The 27,195-nt window shown below is 41.5% G+C and overlaps 2 protein-coding genes across 8 annotated transcripts in view; both read right to left on the bottom strand.

Annotated features, from left to right (window-relative positions):
• sh3pxd2aa (SH3 and PX domains 2Aa) overlaps positions 1 to 19,679 on the bottom strand; it is a 109,323-nt gene extending 89,644 nt beyond the window's left edge. For 6 of the 7 annotated variants that reach the window (XM_027281110.1, XM_019279240.2, XM_019279243.2 and 3 more), the window contains exons 1-2: positions 16,907 to 19,679; positions 3,815 to 3,895 (exon numbers count right to left, since the gene is read on the bottom strand). In XM_027281110.1, coding sequence (XP_027136911.1) covers positions 3,815 to 3,895; positions 16,907 to 17,002 — 177 coding nt within the window. In that variant the 5' untranslated portion in view covers positions 17,003 to 19,679. The remainder of the gene's footprint in view (positions 1 to 3,814; positions 3,896 to 16,906) is intronic. The other variant, XM_027281119.1, reaches the window with a different exon arrangement.
• Positions 19,680 to 20,755: 1,076 nt separating this feature from the next.
• On the bottom strand, positions 20,756 to 27,109 carry stn1 (STN1 subunit of CST complex). The gene is made up of 6 exons (XM_027281168.1): positions 26,762 to 27,109; positions 26,320 to 26,415; positions 25,905 to 25,982; positions 24,408 to 24,581; positions 21,232 to 21,382; positions 20,756 to 20,874 (listed from the first exon to the last, which is right to left on the bottom strand). The coding sequence occupies exons 1-5, from the start codon at positions 26,892 to 26,894 to the stop codon at positions 21,267 to 21,269; spliced, it is 597 nt and encodes a 198-aa protein (XP_027136969.1). The 5' UTR covers positions 26,895 to 27,109; the 3' UTR covers positions 20,756 to 20,874; positions 21,232 to 21,266.
• Positions 27,110 to 27,195: the final 86 nt, after the last annotated feature.

Here is a 27,195-nt window from a genome sequence, read left to right as displayed (position 1 = left end):
TTTCTCTCTTTCTTTCTCTCTCTCTCTTTCTCTCTCACACACACACCCATAAATAAAATAAAACAGCCCTTTATCCTCGACCTGAAACAATGGGCTACCTCATTCGGTTGAGTTACAGTACTGCCAGAAAACACCTCAAGGACAAAGGGGCCGAGCTAGTGGCCTAGCTATTCAGCAATTTATCCTCGAGGATGGCATGCCGATAATGCCTTGTGGTCTAGACATATGTTTCCATCAAACGGCCCACTTAGAGGTTAGAGATTCCCAATTCAGTGACCTTACTTTTAAGCGCTTTGACCACAGCTACTGTATAATTTTCTGCACTGAACATAACATGCTGTTTGCACAGACCTAGCATCCATAATGCTATTTCCAAAAGGATTAAATATCGACCTTGAGACTGATTCTCAGACTAACATCGTCTGGTGGTTTGTCAAAGGTACACTAAACAATGAAAAATGAATGTCAGAGAGATGTAAAATTAAAATCTCCCTGAACTAAATATTCTGTTGCTGGAGGGAGGCTCACACAGAGGCAGACTTGGAAAAAGAAAAGAGAGGGTTTGTGTGTGTGCGCGCGTGCGGACGGAATACAAAGCAAAGGCCCTCGTAAAAAAGCGTGAGTCAGTCAGAGAGTGCGTGTCCTTCTTTCAGGTGGCGAGCCGTGCCGCGGCTTTAAATACACTAACTTTGCCCAAGGACACCCGCGCCCACTCCTCAGAGCTTCCTAAAACATGCGTATGAAGGCTTCTTTGTAGCGAGTGACCCTGAAGAAGCCCACAGCATCTTTCATTGCCTTCCATGCATCATCAATGTCGTCAGCAATCAACAGCATGAATCTTAATCATCAACGTCGCAAGTACTGCTGTCATCCTCATTACCATAATCGCTTTCATATCTTTCATCACTGTCCTCCTCTGCCTCATTATCACCACCAAGATCATCATCATCATCATCATCCTACTCCTCTTTGCTCCCTTCCTCCCTGGCTGCCTGGAAGGCTGACCCGTCCCTCTCCCTGTCTCAGTTTCCTCCCTTCCGACGAGTAAAACTTGGGCTGGCCTAGTTCTGACAGAAGGACACACTGTTTGACTCATTAGTCAGATCTTGCTGAGACAAAACCACATCAGTGTACAGCACAGCGAGCCAGCAAGGGCCAGTCACATCCTGACATGAAGGATGAGCAGGTTCTTTAGTGGACGAACAGGAAGAAGAAGAGGTGGGAGGAGGAGGAGGGATGGGTGCAGTGTTCTGACTGTCTAGGTGACATTATACAGTATGTGTTGATGTGGCAAGTTTGTATATGCCTTGACTTGCTTTTGGCTTGTTCCCTGCCTGTAAGGTATGAGGTATGTCGATTGTTCAGCTAAAACTGTCTGAGGGTAACTTCCAGTCCAGAAGGTAGCTTTAGCCCCCAAAACAAATGTCAAATAGAAAGGTACTACTTTTTCCTCAAAGGAGTGGACAGCGCGGTCCAACCTACTCAACAAAATAAGTGCACAGACAAAACGGCTCCCAAGGGGGCAATTCTGGCAACATTTTGCATTAATGTATTCATTCTATTAGCCGTAAATGACTTCTTTTTCACAGAGGGCCACTAAATAGCACTGATACGTCTCCTATTATTTTTACCTTAACATATTCTCCACATCACTAGCTTAACACTGGCAGAAGCTCTTTGGAACAGAAGCTCATGGATCCACTCAAATCCATCCTTTTCCAGGAGGTGGTGGCAGAAAGCATATGTAAACCGTTTTTTACGGGTCGTACGGAAAGAGACGTAGACGTTGAAAGATCGGTGCTGCATGCAGTACCTCAAATGCCTCTTGATGTGTGTGTAACTAACATTAAAGCATGGAAGTTTTTTTGCCCATGCAGTCCACAAAGTACAAAACTTAAACAAAGTAAAAGCAACATCTGTGCCCCCTCTCGCTCTCGACGCCAGAACCAGAACCAGGGCCAGCATGTTTCCAGGAAGAAAGCCTGTTCTAGTTATTACTAGAAAATGGTCTCGAAATCCCCTGCGGTCTTTGCCAAAGCTTTGGTTTCAGCGCTCTCCAACGGTTTCAGAGCGGTCATCCATGTTTCTCTCTCCCCTGAGGTTAGCGCAAGGCTGCTGAGAGCAGCATGGTCTGCACCAGATAAATGTTTGGACAGGAGAGGCTCCAGGTTGCTCTGAAAACAATGAGATCAAACCAGACCGTCAAAGCCATTGAGCAACATCAAAGACCGTTCAACTACTTTTGGACGATGTACCATCAGAGATAGAGGATTACGGGGTATTTTTGTCTGCTGGTCTGACAGTATTTTTACACAAGTGTAAATGGAAACATCAAAGAACCAGGCAAAGCAAAACATGAGCGGTGAAGTGCTGGTGTTGATATAAAGGAGTGTTCTTGAAAGGGCACACCTGGTATAACCCAGAAATATCTAACACCATAAAACTTAACTTAACAGCAGCCGTGCCGAACTCCGACAAACTTTGGCCGTGTGAGAGCTGCTTTCTTTGACAACTCAATAAAGCTCCAAACAAGTTGGGGTGACCTTTGGCCCCGCACCATCTGACGAAGCTAACAAAATCAATCTGGCCATTGCTGACTGGGAGTGATTTTGTGCCAAGCCATCCATGAACCATTAAGGTTCATTAGTGTCCTCCCAGGCAATTTGAGAACGACGCCTGTGTACACAACAGGCTGAATATCAAGAGGAAGACGCATCCACTGATGTCTCTGGCTTTTCCACAGCGAAGGGGTACTCTGCTTGCTTTTCCGTGTTTATTATTCTACCTCTGCCTTTTATTCCACATCGGGAGTAATCAGTGGCAGGGGGGTCTATTTTCCACCTCACACCGCTGCGCTGGTTATCAATGGGACCTTTCAGAGAGGACCTTTCCTCCACTGATTAAAACATCATTTCCTGCTAGAGTAGCACACTGGGGCTATTGAAGAATGCCCCATGTAACTCTCTCACTACAGCCCCTTCATATTTACTAGTGACCCAGAGACCTCTGGTCCAATATACATATGGTATCAGCTTGCAGCAAGCCATGGGTGCAAGGGGCATAAATGCACACAAACATTCTCTCAGTTTGGAATAGTCAATCTGAGAGACACAGGGCAGGATTTTCACTTCAACTCCTGCTCCTTTCCAAAATAAATCAGACGGGAGAACTTGACACTTTAAACATGAGAGTAAAGCCTCGGAGCCAAGTCGAGAAAACAGAAAAAGACCTCCTCCATATGAGTATATTTAAAGAAGCCACCAATCAGAGCAGCCTGCACTAGAAAATCTAACGGCGACCCACTATAAAGCATGGTACATTAAATTGACTTCCCTGTGGATTTCTTGCTTGTACTAAAAAAAAGGCCTGTCAGCTCCCTGACGTTTTGAGGGTAAGGAAGAGATGAGATGAGAGAGCAGAGGCAGAAGAGGGGAGAGAGAAGGAGGGGGAGAGATATAAAGAGGGCAAAGAGCGCGCGAGAGAGAGAGAGAGAGAGAGAGAGAGAGAGAGAGAGATGCAGTGTATTGTTGCGTTTCTACAAGGCTAAGGGATACAAGCCATGTTTCCCCCTCTCCCCGACCAATTACTAACACACACATTGATTCATTGGGGCGACGAGGTGTGGAGAACATGGGCATAGACACGGCAGCAGTGAACAGTCGCAAGGCTTACACATTAATCTATACAAAACAATATTGCAGGTTCACCGGGTTGACATGTTCAAAATACATCAGAGGCGGCAGTATGAGGGATTTTGATGCAAAGGCTCCCCACTTGGTGTATGCAGGGGAGTGTATGGGTGATGGAAGATTACCTGTAGGTCAAAGAATTTGCTGTATCTTCTGTAGATGATGTGGGAGGTGTTGTCGGAGTAGGTGACATTGATGAGATATACCTGCCAGGAGAACAAAGACACAGTTTAAACTTTGGCTAACAAACAGTGCAAAACCTAAAGATGTTCAACTTAAACATAGAAGTTGGATGTTCAAAAAGCTACAAGAAACGTTTTGCAATTTATTTACTTAATGACAAACACTTGATTACATTGTCAATAGGTTTCTGTCAAGTGACCAATCAATTACACTACTTATCTTTTCAGCACTTGTTAAAACAATGGATGCCGATAAATTGATTGGAATGACATACACATGTCGCAGTACCAACAAATTCCCAGGAAAACATGTTCACACAGTTCCCACAACATGAATGTTTACACACTAATAAATCTGTCAGTTGTTGATACTTCAGGGTAGATTGTGACATCATCCCTCCTTTGTCAGCACACTGACCTCCTGGCCTTTACCCTTGACTTAAGCAATACCCCGAGAGGCCTGACAAGATTGAGATAGAGTCCATTTATCCGTCAAGAGGAGGTAAGTGATGCCGCCATCATCTCTAATCTAATGAAACATAGATAACCAAGGTAACAGATCCAGAGGCCAGGAATTTTTCATCAGAGGTGTTAGGAGCAGGTGGGATCTCTCAACTGCTGATATAGAGATGTTCAGAAAAGGGCTCTGGATGTGAAATTACTTAAGTGGATGACTTGTTACATAACATTAGTCTATATACGCTTTTGAAGGGGAAATTACCTGGAACTACCAGTTTATTGGGTACATATTCAGAATGTAATAAAATCCTATACACATTTGAAAGCTTATCCTGTTATAGTGTCATTATATTTTATAGCCTAATACTCTGCCCCCCTGTAAAGGGGGTTAGAAGCCACTGAGAACATAATGTGATCCAGTACATCGCCAAGACAACTACAACGAAATTGGGTCCTTTGCCATGGTCTTCCAAGACAACCCATGTGAGCAATTTCTTATGTGTTGCCTCTCTGGTTATCAGCAGGACATTATTTGACTATGACTTCCAAACTGCATATGACTCTTGTCAAATGATTCATATTCAAATCAAATACGTGTTTTCTAATCTACTACCTCCATGGTTAAGTTCTGGTTAAAGGTAGGGTCAAGCCACTTTATTTGTTTCCCATTTATCATAACCCAAGAAGTTGGTATTTGACAACCCCTGAATAAGAGTCAACAATCAACTATCTCTCTCCAGTATGACTGAACCCACCTTTAAGTCTCAGCAATTAATACAACTCCGTTAGGATCAGGGAATAATTGTAATCAGTGTGTGAAGACAATCTACTTGTTAAGGGTTAGGGAAAGACAGTCATTGTGAAAATAAACCAAAGTTGACTGTTGGTATAAGACAAGATGTGAACCACGGTCTCCAGTGTCAATTTTGTACCTCCCTTAGAACTGATGTGGTAAAACGTCAATCTACCACCTGCTTCCCAAGGCTCCTGAGATCTGATGCATGACCCTACTTAGGACAACTCAAGTATTCTAGCATCCATGCATTGAAACAGATTCTTGAGTTTTTCTGGTGATGATGGACTCTTTGCATTACATTCTATAAGTGTACCAAATAACCTGTCAAGGCTGTGTATATTTGGAGATTTTATTCTTGACTGGTGTTTGTTCATTTTTTACAGAAGGCAAAAAAAAGCCATCACTACTGACATAGATTTGCCTTTTTTCCATTGTTGTTGCCAGATTACAAAAAGCATTCATGGTATTTCCGTATATTTTGTACCCACTAAGCACTTCAAAGCTGTATACATCTGGCATGTACTCAATGGACAGCTAAAATAGCCATTATCAAGTGATTTACAATAAAACAAGATGTTGTCACCCAGCCAGAGCATTCCAGATAAGTGGCCCAGACAAAGCACAAACAGAAATCCACTTAGCATCAAACTGCCGTGAACACAAAAACGACTGACTTTGCCTCACGTATAGAATTCAGATTAAATAAAGACAACATGTTTCCCTGGTGAGCCATTCTTACTTCTTATTCAAGCAGGCTTCATCTTTCTGACTGATCTTACACTGTCACTCCAATCCTCTGTACCTGCCAAGAGCCTCCAGAGCAGAGCCAAGATGAATGAGGTCGAGTGAAAGACCCTGACGTTGACGTACGAAGGGCAGCAGCTTGAAACAAAAGAGGTTCCACAACAAAGCTGAGGGTTAAAAGGCCTTGTTGTTGCTGGAAGGGGCTCAGCTGCTGCTGGCAAGCAGCCACCACAGTATGTTCACTCCCATGCAAACACAGCTACTGGCATCGAGACGCTGTGACTGTCACACTACACTGACAAACTTGTTCTTAGCACGGTAGGGTGTCACCACAGCCATTAGGTTTGGCATTTATTGCTTTGAAAATGTGCTCCCCAGGGTTCTGCTGAATTACAAAATCAAAAAAAGTCAAAGACCGGCTTATGCAGCCACAGTCAGATATATTTCCAAGTGTCTTTGTGACTTTTGTAGAACAGTAACTTGTGAGTATAGCAAATAGCTGTTTTTACTGCTCATTAACAAAGCATATTACATTTCAGAAAACTGAAAAGTCACGCATGCAAAAGTTGAGTTAATTGGTGGCCAAGGTGTACCCACGTCATCTGGTGCTTCTTCCAAGAGTTTCATGTCAAGGCTACATTGGCTTTTGGCACAAATGCTCAAAATATCTTTATACTGCTGGTGCATACCAATCAACACTGATAGGGTTTTATCTAGGCAACCCCGGAATTTGTCAGAGCTTGTTTGCATGCGTGGCAATCTACATGACGCTGAATGGGTATTATAAGCCTACAGATACTAGGTTTTTGAGGCAGATAGCAAAATTTATATTTGAGGGTTGCATGATAATATATTGCCTAATATATTAGCCAATGTGGCTCTATGGACAATGTCCACAAACCATTTTAACAACTACTAAATAGATCGTCATGAAATTTAGCGCAAACATTCCATGTCCCCAGAGGATAAATGCACATCCAGATACAACCATCATATAGATATCGGCCTGGTCAAGTTATCAGTCTGGCACTAGTGTATATGCACACATTACTAAGAAATCTCACTGGAACTTACTCCAATTCTGCTATGTGGTTGTGTGTTTGTGTGCTGTATAAACTCCTCTGACCTCAACGGTATGCTGGAATATCGTTCTCCCATCATGCCCCTAGGCAAATTAATTCAACTCAAGCAAATCCTCAGCTGAGCTAAGGTATAAGGTAGGAGCCAGGCTGGAAGATGTGGACTCAGTAAAAAGATCCAAACCCCAGAAGCAGATGGGTATGTGATGGCAACCGCAGTGGAAAACACAACCAACAACCATCCATGGTCTGCCCAAAATATCAAGCTTAAACCTAATGCCCCCACCATCACCCCCACCCCCAAGGCCTCAAAATAGATTCTATTCACTTACACACAGCCGGTAATTTATAACAGTCTTGGCTGCCTGCCTGTCAAGATACATGGAGAAACATCTAGCAGTGAACATCTTCTGATTATTCGTTTTGCATATTACATGGTGGCTGCTTTTTCTTCACCTTTTCATGAGGAATGGGACACATTCATGCAACAACTAAAATAGGCAGACACTGGCTGACTCAGAGCTCAAGCACATCCAGTCGTGAGTGTTCAGCACAGCCACAACAGCCTGTACCAAGCATTGGTGGAACAAAAGAAAAGACTTTATGAGCTATGAGGACATTTTGAGCATTTAATAATAAATTGTATTTGTCAACAATTATAAATCCTCATAAAGTGACATATTTTATATTAGAACAAGTGTCTGTTTATACACCAGCATCCACTTATTAGTGTCTACATGAGGAGTTAACACATATATCTGCTCGCATCCATAATACTGTGTTATAAAACATTCAATTAATGTTTATATTCTACTTGTGAAAAATATCAGTTAAGGTATAATCTCTCTGCCAATTATGTAATTCCATATGATAAGATGAATCGAAAATGCGCCATTGACACAGCACGACAGAGACCAGATTCACATATTTGCAAGCATATAACAACAACAACAATTCTATGATTTATCTTCCATGTTCGTGAGGGGAGCACAGAAATGAAGATAAGAAGTCAAACATTATCCTGTGATTGCTGCAAGACATTCTCGCACGGCAGGCATGTCTAGACCAATAAGACATTGCTGCAATACCAGAATGAGAGCTGAAATTTTTGGGGCGAGGAAGCGACTCACATGGAGAAGCATGATCTTTTGATTTGTAACACTCAGCTGTTAATGACCACTCATACATTTGGAAAGAGGAAGGTGTGAGAAATGTGGGATTGGGAAAGAATGAGGATCATCAGAGATGACTGTAAAGGGCCTGGCATGAGTAAGTTTGACCAGATGAACAACTGATTCAGTGCACAGCTGCTACAAAAGAAAAAAGCTGTTTCTTTCAAGAGGCTTTTCTTGATCACTGATTAGTGAGTTTTTCTTCAGATTCCACAGAAGTCACATGTCAATACTCCATTCGTGATAACTAAAAATTGATTAAAATCAAGGCAAACACAAACAAAGGGGAAAACAATAAGCAACTCAAAGAAAGCTTTGGGGGCTTGAATGTCCCAGATAGCAAGAAAAGCCCTTGTACATCAGTTATTCCCCTATGAGGAAGTGGGACTTGAAAACAATAGTTTTATTCATGCTCAGCAGCAAAGAAAAGGACATAAATTCTTACGACAGAACAAATTGGACCTCTGATTATTTCATCATGTTCTTCTGAAACAGCTATGAATATTCATGTCAAGTTTTACAGCTTACTTCGTTCCCCTCTTCTCCCAAAGGAATCACTTCTCTAATAACATGAGCATTAATATAACTCAGCAACCATGGGAGATAGCTTAGATAGTAGTTGAATAGAGAAAATAACTTACAGATTCGAAAGAAAGCCAGGACCCAGTCACACAGTTTTCAAGTGAAGAAGGCAAAAGAAGTGAGTGCTTGGTGGGGCAGAGAATGTGGGCCCAGCCACTAAATGCAGAGAACCCCGCCTAAACTACTATATTTAAAGTAACCTATAAAACAGACACACATCATAGCTTCAGACTATGAAAGCACAAATGATCTGACTACAAAAAAGTCAGGTTGGAAAAATTCTCTTTGCATGGGAGTGTAGTCTTTCCACATGGAACCACGGCTGGCCTAAATATACTCACTTGTCTATTACAGTCAGTTATTCTTTGCATTTAGCCAGAGAGGTTAACAAATCACAATGAAGCCTGACAAATTCTTCTAAGCTGTTTCTCAGCAAAGCCAACAAAAATGTCACAAGAGTGAAATAAAGTGCAGGACAGTTCCATTCAGACGCTTTGGCAGGGGGTCTTTGGAAACACCCAGGAGACAGGAGTTTTTTTGTATCCGCTGCCAAAACAGTGCCCTTTATTAACCACACACCAGGCCCACGCCTCGACTTTCAGTAACTGTGGTCACTTCCACTCTGAAATGGTCCAGTCACGCCTTCTGTGCCTTTGTGGTGGGCACAGGAAGTGCCGATTAACGGGTGCTAAGGAAAGGTGGCTATTCAAGCAGGTACATCCTGTACAACTTTGATGGCCTCTTGATACCATCTCAACAAAAGAACAATTCTAAAGTGATTGTATATCCAACAGAGTTAAAAACCAGACATGCTCATGTACTCATGTAAAAAACTTTATAAGATGTATTCCAATGAACTTCATTTGAATCTAAGTCTGGCTACGAGCACTTTGATATGTGTATTTCAAAGCAACATGAGACAACTAACAGACCTTTTAATAAGCCCAAGCTGGGATATAACTGCAGAATTGCCTGTGCCACACAAAGATAAAGTGCATCAGCAGAGGAACAATGGTAACAACTAAATAACAGAGATATTCCAGACAATATAGCGCACTATAAATCAGAGACAAGACAAGTCCAATTCAAGTGTCAAGTGTCAAGTGGAAGTGGAAGTCTCAGATCAATGCTCAAGTTCTTGAGGGCAAGTTTAAGTCGTAAGTCTTCATAAACAAATGCAAGTCACGATGCAAGTGTTTAATGTCTTTGAAGGCTGAACATTAAAAAGACAAAAAGTATTTGAACATTTTCCTTTGAAAGCTTTTACAGAGTTCTTTCAATGCAGGACTAATAATTAAACACAGTATGTGACATGTGTGGCTGTATACTGCCTGCACATCGCTTGTAAGATTTTACAAGATCGAAGTTGAAAAGTCTTCATAAGTCAAGTCCTCATTTTTGTGACTTGACGTGACCTGCATTTATTGATGTTTTTGGCCACTTGGGGGCAGTGAAACTCTTTGCTGATACAACATTGACATATTATCACATTATAAAGTTGTTATGGGAACATTAGTATTCATTGGGAGTGAGTGTTTGTGTCCACTAGCGAAATGGATGTCTAATGTTCACTTTTCTTTTCCTTTTGATTTCCAGCAGTAGAAATGTATGGCTCATTAGCTGCTAAATAATCCAATGTTCACCAGCAAGTTGATAACTTGTGTCTATCTATGGTTTTGTGCTGGGCAAGTAGCATGTACTGGGTTTATTAGAGCTTAGTGCTGGACACAAGCTTAATTAGAGTAGTAAGAGTGAACCAAAACATGAACAGTTATGGGCTGTGAAACCAAAACAATAAGCTAAAAGGTGCTAAAATGCTCCATAGTGCTGAGGTGAACTTCAGAGTCATATTATAATTGCCATGGTTTTGCACTACAAGCGACACCTTTTTATATTACGTTAAGTAGTCATTAATTGAGTATTGATTAGAGCAGCTTTAACATTCATTAAGAATAATAGTAAAACAATATTTTGTTAAAGGCGTACCAAGGTCAGTTGAGTACGATTCAGCCAATGAAAACACTTGCATAACATCTTTTTTTGCTCTTAAATTCGGCTCTGTGAAGTCTGAGAAAATAAATCTTGATGATGTCACAGTGATGTCATACGGGCTATCTTGGCTTGGGCTTAAAGACTACAGACTTAACCACAGCCCAGGTTATAAAATCAGATCACTGAGTTTAAAAGACATGAACATTTATCAGGCAGGGGGGTTGCATTATGGGAATTATGGGAGGAGCTTAACTAGGGGACGAAAAGTTGGGATATCTTAGGTTCCATTGCACAGATTTTAACCATGCTTTTTTCAGTTTGTCTCTAGTGAGCAACCAACTATATGTATGGACAAGAGTAAATCAACAAGTCAGTCCTTTAAGCAGCACTTTTGTACATTTTTTATTTATTACTATTTATATACTGTCTGGTGGATATATTATCAACCGGACTAAAATATTTCAATCCTGAATGAATGAATCATCCTTAAGCACTGGTAGAGAAAGAATACTATGCAGAGCACTGGTTAAGTCAATAGGTACATAGCAACCCCATACGAAGGCTCAGTCCTTGCCGCAGCGGCCCAGAGTTCTAGTCCGACCTGCGGCCCTTTGCTGGATTTCTTTCCCCAACTTCTACTCTTAACTCTTCAGCTGTTTCTGTTGAATAAAGTTTAAAAGGTCCAAAAAATATCATGCTATATGCTAATCAAGCCAATCTGATTCTAATAAGTTTTTAACCAATTTCCCTGACTATCAAGCAATCTCATGAGGACAGCTGCGAGCAAGACAACTCCAACTCTTTTTCTTCTCATTTCTCTCTTCTTCCTCCTCCTTCCCTCAGTCTGTCTTCCTCTCACACAAAAACATGCATCAGACAGGACTAAAATGGCACGCCAACACACCCAGTGATGTTAAGAATGATCATATCGGGTCATTTTCCCATGACAAACAAAAAACAGAGCAAGCGTAGTCGAGGCCGCACATGATGCCCACACATGCTCCGTCTCTCCACAGAGCATCGCCATTTCTGGATGATGTAATCGTAAGTCAAGCTGTTTGGGAAGAAGCTGGGAGCTGAGGGCCATGTTTAAGCATCATGTGTACCTTTACCCTGAAAGCAGACAGACAGCGTAGGAGACGTCTTGCTGTCTGAACAGAGCTGTTGTCGTGTTTTTCAGACTTCTTCAGGAGACGAATCAAACACTCGACGATCACAGACAACATCTGGTATTGAACATATGAAAACAACACCCCCCAGCATGCATGTGAGGTCTCCGTAATGACAGTGCAAGGACAACAACATCCACCACTTTTGCAAACCTCTCACGTCAACGCTTGCAACACAGACACACAGACACAGTGTCTTTGTCGGTATCAATGTCAGAGTTAGTGCTCTGCAAACTGAGCATCAAGAACATCGACGTCAGCAAAGCCCCTGACTCACCCTCGTCTCTTTCTCACACACACTGTAGCCTTTGAGCACTTCCAGCTCATCGTCAAACTCTTCCAAACAATGGCACAAAAAAAAAAAAGCCCGCCTCATAAACCCCTAAACCCAGCATGCACGCACGTCTCAGTTAGGGGTGAACGTCGGAAAACAGGGACCACGTTCGCCCGAGATCACTCTGTGTTTGATAGGCCAATAAATATTTGAGTGGGGAACAGCTCTCTGAAGAGATGTTTTATGGTGCCAAATAACAACACCATCTTCTAGTCTGGGCTTTTGCACGGCACAGGAGTCTCTAGAAAATGAAATGTTATGGGACTGGGACTTGTAGGGGGGAAACAGAAGCTTTAAAGTAAACATGGCCGTGCCCAACCTCACACTCTCTTTTATCACCTCCTCCGTTTGTGTGTGTGTGAGATACGTGTTTGCGACTCAGCGGTCCAGTTTTCCCTACAGTCCGGCGAGTACTTCCCTTTTGACAAAGCCCCGAGTCTCATCCCCCCCACCCCCCCCCACCCCTCACAAGATAAGCATTTCCAGCTGGTTTCACAAACATTACAAATGAGATTCAGTGGGTGCCACAGATTGTGTCTTTCTCTCTCTCTCTCTCTCTCTTGCTCTCTCCCTTCCTCTTCCCCTCTTTTTTTCTTCTCACAGAGACTAGCCTTGTCTCATGAGACGGGGTAGCTAGGGAAACTAGGCCACAGACCGGCCCACTGAGACAGAAGAGCCAAAAACACATCTCGGCTCAGCTCGGCTCAGCTCTGAGAAGCTCCTCTCACACTTGAACTGTACATACAGTGGCCTTGCTACTACTCAACAAGCCTACCTATAGAGTTAGACCGATTCGGGAGCTCATGTTACACTACTAAACTACTCTGTGGAAGCAATAATTGTACATTAAGAGTTCAAGTAGCATTAAAAACATCCTATGTGTGCTGTACATGAACGGCAGCACTAATTCACTGTCTCTAAGCACTGGAGAATTCTGCCTGTGAGTGTATTTTTATCACATGAGGCTGCTAAGCACAATTATATGTTTTCAATGTGTTTTTAAGAAATACTCGAAAGCTATAACTCAATGTGTTTACAAATGAAACTACAACAACTTATTCATTAGCGAGCTTTATCGGTGCCATCAGCTTGTTTTAAGTTTGACTGAACCAAGCTAGCTATTGCACTGTATCCATTTTTAATGCTAAGTAAGCTAATCGCCTCCAAACAAACCCAAGCAGCATCCTCTGTGGCTGTGAAGTGAAGCCAACGCGGGACTGCCAAAAGTCCTCAAACGGCCACTTGAGGCTGGCTGCAGCTTTGGCTGCTTTGATTGACAGGTGGGTGCCGTCACACACGGCTTGTTTGAGCACCCAGGCTTCATTCAGCCCACCTCAGGTCCACTGACGATCCATTTTTACATTAGCAATTAGCCAAATCCTCTCATCTAATTCTCCACAGCAACGTGAAAGTATTTCTTTCATAATTATGCAGATAAATGTCACTTTTTTCACATGGGAGGTCACTGAAATTGACTTGATATTGTTTGTGGTGCTCACAGCATTAAACATTACATTTTAAACCTGCAGCAGCAGCTCGTCACTCCTGAAAATGTCCTGAAAATGTCCTGCTACTCGCCACTGAACACACTTTTAGCCATTTTAATAAGGACCATTTCTTTGGAAGAAAGTCATTCCAGTGAAAACTTTTAACTCTGCAGATTGACCAAGATTGTTTCTAAAAAAAAAGATATCATCATCATTATTACTCATTTTATATATATGCAGCAGAAGCTTCTGTCCAAAGTGACTTACAAGTGTATTCAACCTCCATAGGAACGAAAGCTGCATGGCATTAAAGATTGTTGTTTTTTTTAGATTAGATTCAACTTTATTGTCATTACGCATGTATAAATACAAGGCAACGAAATGCAGTTTAGCATCTAATCAGAAGTGCAAAATCGAAGTGCAATATATACAGTTAATGCAGTATTTACAGTAGCGCAAAGGCATAATATGTAGAGATTATGTGCAGATAAAGTGCAATTAATAAGTTAACAGAGTGCAGAGACTAATATTCACATAAATTACAATGCTGAACTATACAGTACAGATGTATGTTATGTATTTACAATGCTGAACTATACAGTACAGATGTATGTTATGTATTTTTTTTTGTTTTTTTGTGAACAAATTAAATAAAGGCATCTGCAGAGGAAACATGTTATTTACAAAACCTGGTGAACATTTACACATAAGTCACAGCTGTGAGTTACAAGAAAAGGTCAGGTGGTCACTTCTGTGGCAGCTTGTGCTGTGTTTTCATTTCTAAGGCCATGCTGTGGTGGCGGTTGACATATCTGACATCCTTAGTCGAGTTCAAGGTGACCGACCATGACACCAGATGTTCGGCTGTACTGTAGGTTAGCTTCAAACCAAGCTAGAGACACTCTTTCCTCTGAGGAGCTTTAAAGGATCGAGTCTTGATTGTGAGTTGATAAAGCATAACTAACCAATCCTTCAAGCTCTTTGGAGACAAGGTGTGTTTTCTTTTAGCAATTTATAGGTCATCAATAGCACAAGGTTGAATCTCCAGCCAGGCAAAGAAGACAGCCAATCGTGGTCCGTTACTCGAAACTGTACCTACTACAGTTGTTGTAATATGAATACACTAATGTGTTTGGTAATATGCACCATTAAAGCACAGTATTAACTGTGCAACTAGAACTGCACGTGTCTTGATCATCACCTAATCGTGCAGCCGTGTCAACAGTCTAGTTTTAAGATCGTTATTATTTCATTTGATATTGTTCTTTAATATGTTTGTGTTTAATCATCTAAAAACAAACTAATTGGTACTCAGCTCACCTGGGGGCAGGTAGCACACCAGTATGGGAGTACTGGTTAGTTTTCAAGAGCTCTAGGCAAATTATACCCGAGCTGCCATGTGGAGTCTGCTGTGTGCACTGTGCTCATCAAGTATACACAGCGACAGTGTGTACATACACAATGAATACCCAGAGAACGGGAGGAAGAGGGGATTGGGTTGTCAATCGGGGGGCCTACAGCTCATTTTCGCCCCAGGGGCTCTGCATAGTGGTGCTTCAGCAGTGTCACAGTGTAGCCTGGGTATCAGTTTCACTGGGAACACCCCATGTTAAAAATATATACACTCATAGTAGAGTACAGTACAGTGTTTAGGATGGTATTATCTGCTAAGTCAAGCTCACAAATGGAGTTTTGTTCTGGATTAGAGAATCTATCCCATGTGTAAAATTCACATCATATTTCATGTCTCAAAGCAGGTACAGTATGTTTGATAAATAAGCATGTATGCGCAGTGAATTCACGCTTTTCAAAGGAGAATAAGAGTGCTAATTGTGTCCACATATCATTAGGCCCAGAGGTCTGCAGGACTGTAACCGCATATGAGCAAGTTATTTATTACGACTTGTTTATGAGCTCAAAATAGGATCTTGAACTGGGGCCATGAAGTGCAGATTCCAAAACACACACTCCCACTTCTAACAAGAGTAGTATTGATGAAGGAGGCCACGGGAGGTAAGGATCAGGAAGGTGATAATAATCACTGAAGCCTGTCACGAGGTTTGACCTACATTCATACAAGATGAGTGATGACACAACGTTCAAATCAAACAAAGGGCCCTTTGACAGATCAACTTTGACACCTTCCAGACTCCAGAACAGCTACTAAATGGACCTCATGGTGAGATTATGTTGTCATCTTAGACGATGCTGCTCTGCATTTATGGTTCCCAGTTTTGGACATATTTTGCTGCTATGTGCTTCTCTGAGAAAATTTTATTATATGCTAATTTGAATTCTTAATAAATGAAACATACTAAGACTGAGGCTGAAATGAGTGTATATCTGGAATATATGTATGAATAAATGAATATCTGGAAGTTTTGCTTCCACTACTCACTGGTAAACGCAGTGACCACTTTATCTTCTTGACCACTTTATCATAAACACATGGACCAACCATATATGCACCAAAGCTCCAAAACAGCAATTAAATGGAGCATGTGAGGAGATGATTTGGACAGATAATTTAATTTTTTTTGCGACTGACACAGAGTCACAGTCACGGAGAAGCTCATCTTGATCTTAGACGTGAAAAATCAATGATAGATGCTGCTGCTCTGCATTTGTGGTTCCCATTTTGGACTTGATCTGCTGCTATTTGAGTCTTTTTACAATATATATTGCATATGCTCGTTTAAATTGTTAATTAAGGAAATGTACAACTGCAGAAAGAGGCTGCAATGATTAGTTATTATTAAATTATTAATGTCCATCTGGAAGTTTTGCTTCCACCTCCACTCACTGGTAAACATAGGTTAGCTGGCTACTTAATAATTTGGTGAGACATTAAATTCCTCAAGTAATTTATCATAAACACATCTGCATAATGCATCCAAACATCACTGAGGAAGATCCAGTAGTGTGTCAGAAAGTCATGTGGTGGATAATAACCTGCATTGCCAGGTTTACAATGCTGACGGTGCACAGTTATGACAGTGTGTCTTGGCTGCTCATGGTTTGTGGATGTTAATTATTTATGAGCAGGTATCTTAGCTTAGCAGCTAGGCTACATTTAGTGGACTAAACGCAGCGTTTAGGTGTCACGCTGTGCCAGAGAGAGACGTGCCGCTGACGCGTCTCAGCGGGACAAGGTGGTGGTGAGGGGTGTGGGGGGGGATAAAGGTGACATGGATGCAAGATGAGGCAGGTAGGCAACTCACGTAGTGTTTAGACGGACTGCGCCTCTTCTCCACGTCCACGACTTTCACGTCCAGCACAGTCCGAAACTGCATCTTGACCCTGCAAAGGCTATGCATAAAAGCGTCAGGCAGGCTGCTCCTGCTGCTCCTGCTGCGGCTCCAGATAAGCTATCTCGTATCACGGCAGAGAAATCACAACATTCATCTCTGTGTCATTTAACAATTCAGCAGTCCATTAAGAGATCGGCTCGCTCGCGGCCAATCTGGCAGCTCAGTCTTTCCCCCACCACCACCAACACCGCCGCCGCCGCCTCCGCTGACGCAACGATCATCAATCTGATTAGAAACTTATCAATAGTCCATTTCAGCCCCGGTGCCGCTCGCTCCTCGCAGTCAAACACACGCAGCAGCAGCCGCCGCTGGATATCCACACGGAGAGAGCGAGGAGGGCTTTTTCACGTTGCCTACAGCCGACACAGGCTGGCCAGCGGGCGGGCGGAGCGAGGATGGAAGTCGGTCACCTTAAAAATAGAAAGAAAGAAAAAAAAAGAAAAAGTGAGGCGAGTTCCTTTGTGTCTGCCGCGGTGCTGCCACGGAGAGACACCAGCGTACCTGGAGCTCAGTGTAAATGTAGGAGGTGGGAGGAGAGGAGCGGAGAGGAGCGGGGGGGTGCCGGCCGGCAAATCCAGCGCCAAACGCCTCCCGCGTGCACAGCAGCAGGCGCAGTGGATTTAGGGAAACGTAGTGTGGGATGGGCTTCACGCGCGTCCTCCTCAGGGCTACTTGAAAAAAAGCAGCAACTCATTTATCTGTTTGTTCGTCGACAACAAGCCTGTCGCCTGTGACATAACTGTGTTTGTAGCCGGCCTGTGGACACTCTGTTTGACACTCATTCGTTAGCCTCCCTCCGGGGGCCACACAACTTTTCCTCTCCCGCCTCTGGGAATATGAAATACGTCACACATATTTGACATGCAGGCCTGAATTCGACACAAAGATACATGTTGTTGTTGAAATGTCTGTGCAGAAGTGTGCTAATAAAGCTACAGTTGCTGTGTTAACTCTCTCCGGGCTCTGAGCTCTGAGCAGCAACTCGTCTTTCTGGCCGGAGACACGACGAGCAACTGGAACTATGGATACAGATGTTTCACACACAGGCGACCAATCAGCAGCAGCCTGCTCTACATGAAAGAGGCAATTACCGACCAAACACTGCCCCCCTGTGCACGCAGCGACACGAGCAAGGCGCGGAAGAGGACTGTTTCATGGCCAGACTTCTTCCTTTTATTTAGCTCATCAGATGAAAGCCTCACTGAGAGCAGATCACTATCATCCTTTTAAGTTAATGACTCTACTAGAACCATGAGCCCAAGGCTACAATTCAAACTGGCTACTTGCCTCAGGGCCCCCAGGACTCCAGGGACCCTGAAATCCCAGAGCTTTTGTGTGTGTCAACTGCTTTGTGGTGATGTAATTTAATATGCATAAGGGAATATCCAAGGTTGAATTACCGACTAAGCAAAGTCGGGCAATGGCCCCATGGCCCCCGGATCCTCAAGGCCCCGGTTCCACTGTTAGCCACTTAATTAGACTTGATTAATATAAAACATAACGGTAAAGGACCTTGAGGAAAATCATACATTTGTATTTAAAGGGGCACACTGTAGATTTTTATACATTTACTTCACTCATTATGGTGTGTTACTGTAAAAACAGCTGCATTATTTCTTTCTGTAGTTCTGAAGGGAGTTTTATGAAAACAGCCTTGATGATGTCAACTTGAGCTTGAAGACTACAAAATGTGACTGAAAGGCTGCAAAACAAACCCGGACATGGAGCTCTAATGCCAAATAATATTGAGTTGCATTGTGGGAAATGTAGGCTCTAACATTTTGAATCTTCTGAATCTCATTTGTTATTACATAATATTATACATTGGTGAATGTTGCATATTAGTATTATGAGATGTTATTGTAACTGCTCAATAATAACAATTACTATCATTGTTATTAACACAAATCTTCCTACATGTTTATCTTATGTAGTTTTTCCTTGTCTGGCCAGCCTGATGGAGGCACGAGTTTGAAGGATGAATGGACATTTTTTCAGAGAGGGTAAAGGGGTGGGTGTCATGTATACAGATGCTTTGTGGGATAGTTCCTCTTAAACTGTCTTAAGAAAAAGTATGTTGAAGATTATTTTGAAGAAAAGTTATACTAGACATACAATCAGAAAAATGTAGCTCATTGTGAATCCAGGAACTCATCCTTGTTGTCTTCTTTATTTTGTATTTATTTATTTAATTTCATTTTTGTCATAAATATCGTGGAGTGCACAGCGATCCTGAAAGCTTCTCTGATGTTCATGTCTCGTAACATGTAACATTCAGAAAACCCTCGTTAATGATGACACCTTCCACAACATATTTCTAATGTCAGCTAGTGTCTGTTGACAGTGTATTGAAGTGGAGAGCGAGGGCACACAGGGGTAGATGTAATCCTTTGAAACAACATGAAATGAATATGTAAAATGTGTTGAATATGGAATCTTGAATATAGAATACGGAATATATAGTAAATTTGATATTAAACTTTAGCACAGTAACAGTTGCAGTCATTTAAAATACAACAAATATCTAGTGCAAGAAAAAAAGTGCCGCATTTGACAAAAGTCGTAATAAACAAAAACATACAAAGGCATGATTTACTTCAACATATCGGAACGCTCACATTTTGGAGCAATAAAACATACCACACATGGTATATGCAGCAATGCTGGCTTTCTGAGCCTACTGTGCTCGAGTTAGAATGCAGTGTAATGGTTATCGCTGGTGCTGACGATTTCACTGTTGCACTCCAGTGATTTGAGGACCTGCTCCAGCGCCGCCTTGCTCACGTTGAGGCTGTAGCGATGCCTGACCGCAGACAGGATGTGCAGGATGTGGCAACCTTTATCCACATCTACGGGCACAGAAGGACACACAAGCATATAGAGACTTTAAAATAACACTTAAAAAGAGGGATTTATTAAGTTACATTTTTCAATATTTTCATCAGTTACTTTTTCTTCTATTGGGGTTTTTTTTTTTTTTTACAAACGAGAATCCTATTTTACAAGCAGCATCACAGGACAGCATCTGATCTGTAGTAAACAAACATACATACATCAGGTATAATTGTTGTGTTCATTTATTCTTTGACAAGCAGGTAAAAAAGCTTTCAACTGAATGATAATTATTGCTATACTCAATACACTGCCACAAAAGAGGATGGTCAGAGATATTTAATTAAGAGAAAAAAATTAAATTAACTTACACTTCTCTCTCTTTGAGTCCTCACTGATGATGTCTTTGACGGCTATGAGCAGATCTTTGTCTTGTGCGGTCACCTAGTGAGGGACAACAGCATCAAAGAGACACACGTCCACGATGAATCCTGACCACAATAACCTACTCAAGTAGGAAGAACTCTTAAGAAGGTCCAGTGTGTCAGATTTAGGAGTATTTATAAGCAGGTATGAAATATAATATTCATTAGTATCTTTCCATTAGTGCAGACATGTCAAACTCAGGCCCACGGGCTGGATTCACCCGCGACATCATTTCATAGGTCTACTATTAATGGCCCGCCGGTAAATCGCACTCATACTACTGCTCATACTACAAATCACACAATGCACTGCAACAGCCACCACACAGGTCAAGATACTGTCATTGGTCAAGAGCTGTACACCAGAGCCAGAGTTTTTTTACATGCTTGGAAGAAGAGGGTGAGGCGTAAGAGTATTAATTTGGTTGCAATCTGCAACTTTACCACTAGGTGCCACAATCCTACACACTGGACCTTTCTTTTTCTGTAGTTTCTTACTTGATAGACTTCATCCTGGGATTTTATTTTGCGGAACACCGTGCCCTCGTCCTGTAATATTTGCAGGACCTCCTTCAGAAGCTGGCGTAGCTGCTGACAGCCAGACGGACCAGCCACAGGCTCCTGAACAGCAACAGAGAATCAGAAATGACTGCTGTCTTTGTGGTGTTTTGTGTTCACGTTCAGAAATTCTGCTGCTATTTGGAAATATCTCAGTGCCAATGTGCCAAATGGCTGCATTTATATGAACTAAACTAAAATATGCTATTCAGCACACACACACTTATGTCAGTGAGCTACCATGGAAGGTGCTGGTCTGACTATCTATGCCAGGAGTCAAACCCTGGAAACATTTCTTTATTCCATTCTTAATTTTAACATAAGAAGTACACTTCAAATAAAGTCTGACGTTTGATTTCTGTTTCATCCCACCACCGCACATCTTCAAAAAGAAACCCCCGTATTATTATTCTGGTGTACCTGATCTGCTGATGTTGTTTGAGGTTGGCTGGAGATCAGCGGCTGCAGGAGGTCCTGAACATCATGTGGTCTGAACTTAGCCACCGACTTCTGCTTAATGAAATCCCTGATGATATTTGTTGCCTTGCTGAGGGAGCTGATGTCTGAGTCACTGAAAAACACAAAAAGTATATGGCCTTAATGCAATTCATGCCAATGTTTAAATATATATCTTTTCACATAACTGATAATCGTTGAATCAGGATCAACTGTGACAGCTGTAAAATACTTTGAAGGCATTAGACTGTTGCAATTTTCTTCCTGTGTGTGAAAATTAGAGCCTGCTTTCATTGTTGTTCCATGTCAAGATAAAAACTCTGTATCTACATGTCTACTTTAATACTTTCTAATACACTAGCTAATACTGTACCTACTGTGCATGTTTTGCTCTTGAAAACTTCATTCATTCAAACTGAAAACTGTCCTTACGTTAGCCGGTTTCTTGCTCGGAAAGGCAAATCCCATTGAGATGGGAGTTGTTGTAGCAGTTATTAGGCGCCATTAAGAGTGAACTTTTTCCCCAGACTGACAAAAAAAATGTCAATTTAAGTTGAGTTGCTATTTCCTTAAGGTAATCTTTACCGCTGTGTCAATCTCATCTCGTCCGTTTGTTGTGTTTCTGCTGCTGTTTTTCATGGATTTAGCGAGGTAGCTAGATAGTTTAGAATGAGGGTGACATGACCGTTCTTAATTTTGCTAGTTTCTCTAACTGGCGTAGATTCAGAGGTCTGAATCAGGTCATGTCGGGTGTACAGAAAGCAGAATCTTCTCTTTGAATGGTCACACGTGATGACTGCATTACTCCTGTCTGTACATTGCACCTGGTGTGTACTAGGGGTGTCAGCTGACATGCGTCATACAGCGCTGTTGTGTTTCTCATATCAGGCAGTCTAAACGTTTCTTTTAAAAATAGAAGTTCTGAATCGATGTACTGTGCAATCAAAGATCTTCACAGTTCATTCACTCAAGTTTAATCCAGATGATGTGGTTGCTATGGAAACACTACAGAGTTTCTGCTTAATGTTAATTGTTCATTTAAAACTTGAAATGTGAATGGAAATTGATTAAGTGGTTTCTATTTTAAAGTCATGAAATATGATTTCTCTGGTTATCTAACTGAATCTCTTTGCTCAAATCTGTTATTTTTTTCATCCTATATTTCTGATGATTAAATATTCACGGCCACACTTAGTATTTAATGAGATTCATATTTTATAGCCTTTGCAATTGAACTTTATTATATCAAATTAGCTTTTAGATTACATCCATACTGCAAAGGGAAATGTGTACTCTTTGTACTCTGCATCTTTGTTACAACATTGTCAGAACACAATACAAGCGTCTTTCTGATGATGATTTAGATCATGTTAGATAACTTTTATAAAAAATATATTTAATCATTTTGGATTCTAAGATTGCAACTTTTTGCAACATTCACCAGTTCAACGTGCAGACAGACAGACTGTACATCTGGGGCAAATTACAGATGTTCATTGTTTCGTTGTACAACAGGGGTAAGCGTGAATAGGTAAGACACTGCCAAGAATTCTATTGAACTGGTTTCATTGATCGGTTTTAGTGTCAGGACTGTTTCAGGGGCCTCTCCTCTCCAAAAGGAAGTCTTTCCTGGTTAAACATTGGGCTGTACAAATTTGAAATATCGCTAAAAAAGTTTTTATGCTTGGCTGGGATGAAAAGTCAACAAAACCAAACTGTGACAAACTGCAATGGAAACAGACTTATATATAGACAAATAAATCATGTCGTACATAAATCATGTGTTTTTTAGATCTGTGTGAATGAGATTGTAATCTTTGAATTAATGAATGAAACAATCACATGTTCTACACCGTTTTTCACCTTTTATGGTTCATCTGGCTCTCTTTTATTTACGTCCTGTCACTGGGGCCTCTTCTTCCACAATGATTTAATGGCACCAGACTGAAGATTTAGTGCCACTAACATCTGTTTAGCTGAACCAACTACTAATATTCAAAAAAACAGCTGTGGATGGAAACCCATTTGTTTGCATTTTCTTGAAATTTGGTTGATATTTGCTCTAAATGCTAGTGTGACGGTAAGCTGCTACTGTGACGGTACAAACAGCAAAGGATGGATGTTTGTACCCCGTTTCATCTGGCTGCAGCTGGAACGGTTTGTCATAGCACTGTCTGTAGAGCTGAGGAACCTCCATCATCCACGCTATCTGGACCGCCATCACCGGGTCGTTCACTTTATCTGGGAACACACACAGGCCCAGATATACACATGATGGATGGGCACAGGATATAGATGACGTGTACTCTCCAATAAGAAACTTTGTGTTTGTGTGTGTTTGTGTGTGTTTGTGTGTGTTTGTGTGTGTTTGTGTGTGTGTGTGTGTGTGTGTGTGTGGGTGTGTGTGTGTGTGTGTGGTTGTGTGTGTGAGAGAAGGCGACACGTGTAGGCCATCATAAAGCCAGACTGCAGTGCTAGGATAAAGAATGACCTTGCCTTCAAGTGTTTATGAGTAAGGGATTGTATCAGCTAAAGGTTTGAGCATTTGAAAATTTTGTTAAATGTTGGTATTCTTGGACATTTATCTTTTTTAAGGTCCAATATTTTACAATTTTGTGGTGTTTTATTTAAAGTTATTTGGAATTTTTATACATCCATAAAAAATATTTGTGGGTTTTAACTACCAAAAATCATCTTAATATAGTTTTATACCTCATTTTTCAAACTTCTTTGTTGTTTTGTGTTGCATTTTGTCTCGTTAATATTAAAGAGCTTCTCTTCTTATCGGCTTACTGTTTTATGATTGACACATCCAAGCCAACGACAAGTAAAGGATTGTGATCTACTTGGTCTGCTCGTGGGCTGTGCTGGGGGCACGGCTGAGGGTGGTAATTGTATAGTTGTGACATCACAACCTTACAGAAGTCCTGCGGCTCATTTAAAAGCACACTTTCTAAATAAAAGCTGTGTGCATTTATACGTGGACTGAGCATGTTGATATTTTCACAGTATTTAAAAAGCACATAGACCTGCTTTATAATGAAAAATATGGGACCTTTAAAACGATTAATGAAGGTGAATGGTGCATTTTGATATCAGACAGCCACTGTGGCCTTCAAAGGACAATCCTCTGTACTTACAGAAAGTGGAGGCCATGATTTCTCTCTGTTGCCTCGACGTCTTCACTCGTCCCCTGACTCGAAGTTGCTCTCCGATCTCCAGGTGACAGCGGCTCTGCTGGGCCTGTCTCAGTTTCTCCAGCTCAGCGACTGGGTTGAAGCCTCCCTGAGCTCCATCACTGTGTTTACTCTTTGCTGGAGATGACAAATGCAGGATATTACACAGTGGTAATAAATAACTATACTTTGACACTGTGTAATGTGAAATGGGTCGCTTGTAGTGATGAACTAACACCATTTTGAAGTTCTCCTCAGCTGTGCAGGGCCTTTAAGCCTCTTTTAGCTCATTGTTTTGGTTTTATGACCCCTTGTTTTCAGTGGAAAAGCTCGGATGAACACACAGTACACTATCCGCCCAGTACAAAATGGAAGATAGACAAATTTAACTACTAGCTGGTGAAGATAATGAGCAATATAACCAGAAATTAAGACCAAAACAGCTAAGAGAAAAGTGCGTATTGGACTTCAGATTACTGCTGGATGTATAAATGCTAACACATCTGCCATAACAAAGTCAATTGAAGTGATAATTTGTCAGATGTTGTGATTTCAGCTTGTAATATTGCACCCAACTAGCAAAACCGAAGACAAGGATGTGGGTGAATAAAAGAGCCTTTGAATAATAACGCCTTGGTGTTCTGGTATGTCTACAGAAAATACACACTACCTAAATAAATCAATGATGTTCTCCAAACTACAGTCTGTTTCCTTCTCTTGTCTATGTGCAAACCATTTCATGAACTACTCTGAACATTTCCTCCTCACATTGTGACTCACTCAAATATAATTAATTCCAAGATCGAGTCATCAAATGAAATGTAACGTCTCAGTGACTGCAGGAAGATGACTCATTTCCAACGGCCTTCTGAACTGCAGGTTGGAGGTACCCTGTGGATCGTTTTTGATCACTGGTGGCACTACAGTGTAATGTTTTGATTAGTGGGTCCCCATTTTCTATCCAATGGCTACTAGAACTCACAGCAGGAGGCACGGAGAGCATGCACTTACACTGAACAACAGTTAGAGGCCATGACGTGCAAAGAGAAGAACACCGTTAGCTGTCCTCAACAATGAAAGCAAAGCTGGAATCTATGTTCAAACTATATGTGTGATATATATAATAATATGATGTTTTAGGAGAATAGAAATGCATTAAAAACATTTGCTCTGAAGCTCTATATAGATTTTTATAAACTGCATTTTATTATAAACTGCAGTGATAAAACTATATTTGGTGATATGTATTCATATTTACATGACAAACAGAGCTAGGAGGAAGCTATAAGGCTCACACAAGCTATTTCATATGAATTAATGTGGCTGGAGAGCATCTACATGGTTTTCTGTTTAATTAACTAGTTATTGGCTGGAATTAGTAAACAAATCATGTTTCTCTCAGTGTGTGGTGATTTCACTATTCAGGGCTCAACTTGCTAACCCTGACACATACAAACTCACGTTTAGTAGGACCCCCTTCTTCTTTCAACAGGTCACTTTTCCAGCACAGGCAGTTTATAACACCAGTGCCATCATCCACTGTGAACAAGATGAAAGACGTATGAAGGGGAGATTTATACTGCTTATGAGTAGATTAGGAAGCCAGGCAGCACCGTGTTATTTTTAGGCCTTTATACAACAGGACTGTGTGTGTGTGTGTGTGTGTGTGTGTGTGTGTGTGTGTGTGTATTTTGGGAGCCATTGTGGCTCCCAAAATAACTTCCAGCGATAGCATTCACAGTTAGAACACTGCCCAGATACTTTGTGCATATCAACATAACAGAGCCTGCACACGCACATACACTACGTCTGACTGTTTATTGAAATATCAGCAGAGGAAATATTTGTGTTGCACACTGACAGACAGAAAGGTTACCTCCATAACAGAAGAAGTCGTCTCTTTCTCTCTTGTAAACAACTGTACCAAGTACATCAACTTTGGAGATGGGATGCTTGTTGTAGAAGTAAATACCTGAGACATAACATACACAATAACGATCTCAGTACATCACTTATTGTCATTAACAGGCATCCGTCAAGTCAAACTCTGAGTAGCACCTCAAGCCTGGGAAGTGATCTGTTTTTGTGTTTACTCTATGATAATGCACAGTGCAGCAATATATGGTCTATGGTCTTTAAAGATTTGATTTATTGACATGTTTATTTACAGAGAGACCGCCTCTGCCCAAAATAAGGTCCAACGAGAGTACTGACTCATGCAGTCATTATGAATGTTCAGTTTGCTGCAGAAGCATTCAGACCTGTAATGTCGCCGCTTATTTACAGTCAGTGAATGAAACAGGTGTCATGAACGTTACCTGGCACCTGTATGGACTCTGTCATCTGCAGGATGTCTCTGACATACAGCCTGGCGAAGGCAGAAAAGATGGGGTCCAGTCCCCACAACATCGACGGCGGCTCTTCGGCTGGATCCATCGCGGCTGTCTGCATTTCATCATGAACGCAGAAGCAGATTGTTCATCATCCTGTTTTTCTTTTCCTGTCCGACGAGCAGTCCGCAGCGAGAAAGTAAGCTAGCTGCAGTGTGGAGTGTTTTGAAAAGTATTGGTCACGTGACACATTTTTTTTTAAACTCACGTTAAATATATTTATTTTTATATGATTAACGGTAACTTGTTAATAAACGCGTACGACATGTTAGAAATGTTCGTGTTGCGGAATGGCATTAAAATATTTCTATTTTCAAAAACACTGGGTTAGCGTTTTACTGTCCGTTCGCGCGTTCTTGTGT

The sequence above is a fragment of the Larimichthys crocea genome, chromosome I, assembly GCF_000972845.2.
Source record: "Larimichthys crocea isolate SSNF chromosome I, L_crocea_2.0, whole genome shotgun sequence".
NCBI lineage: Eukaryota > Metazoa > Chordata > Actinopteri > Sciaenidae > Larimichthys > Larimichthys crocea.
This window is presented reverse-complemented; position numbering and strand designations above follow the sequence as displayed.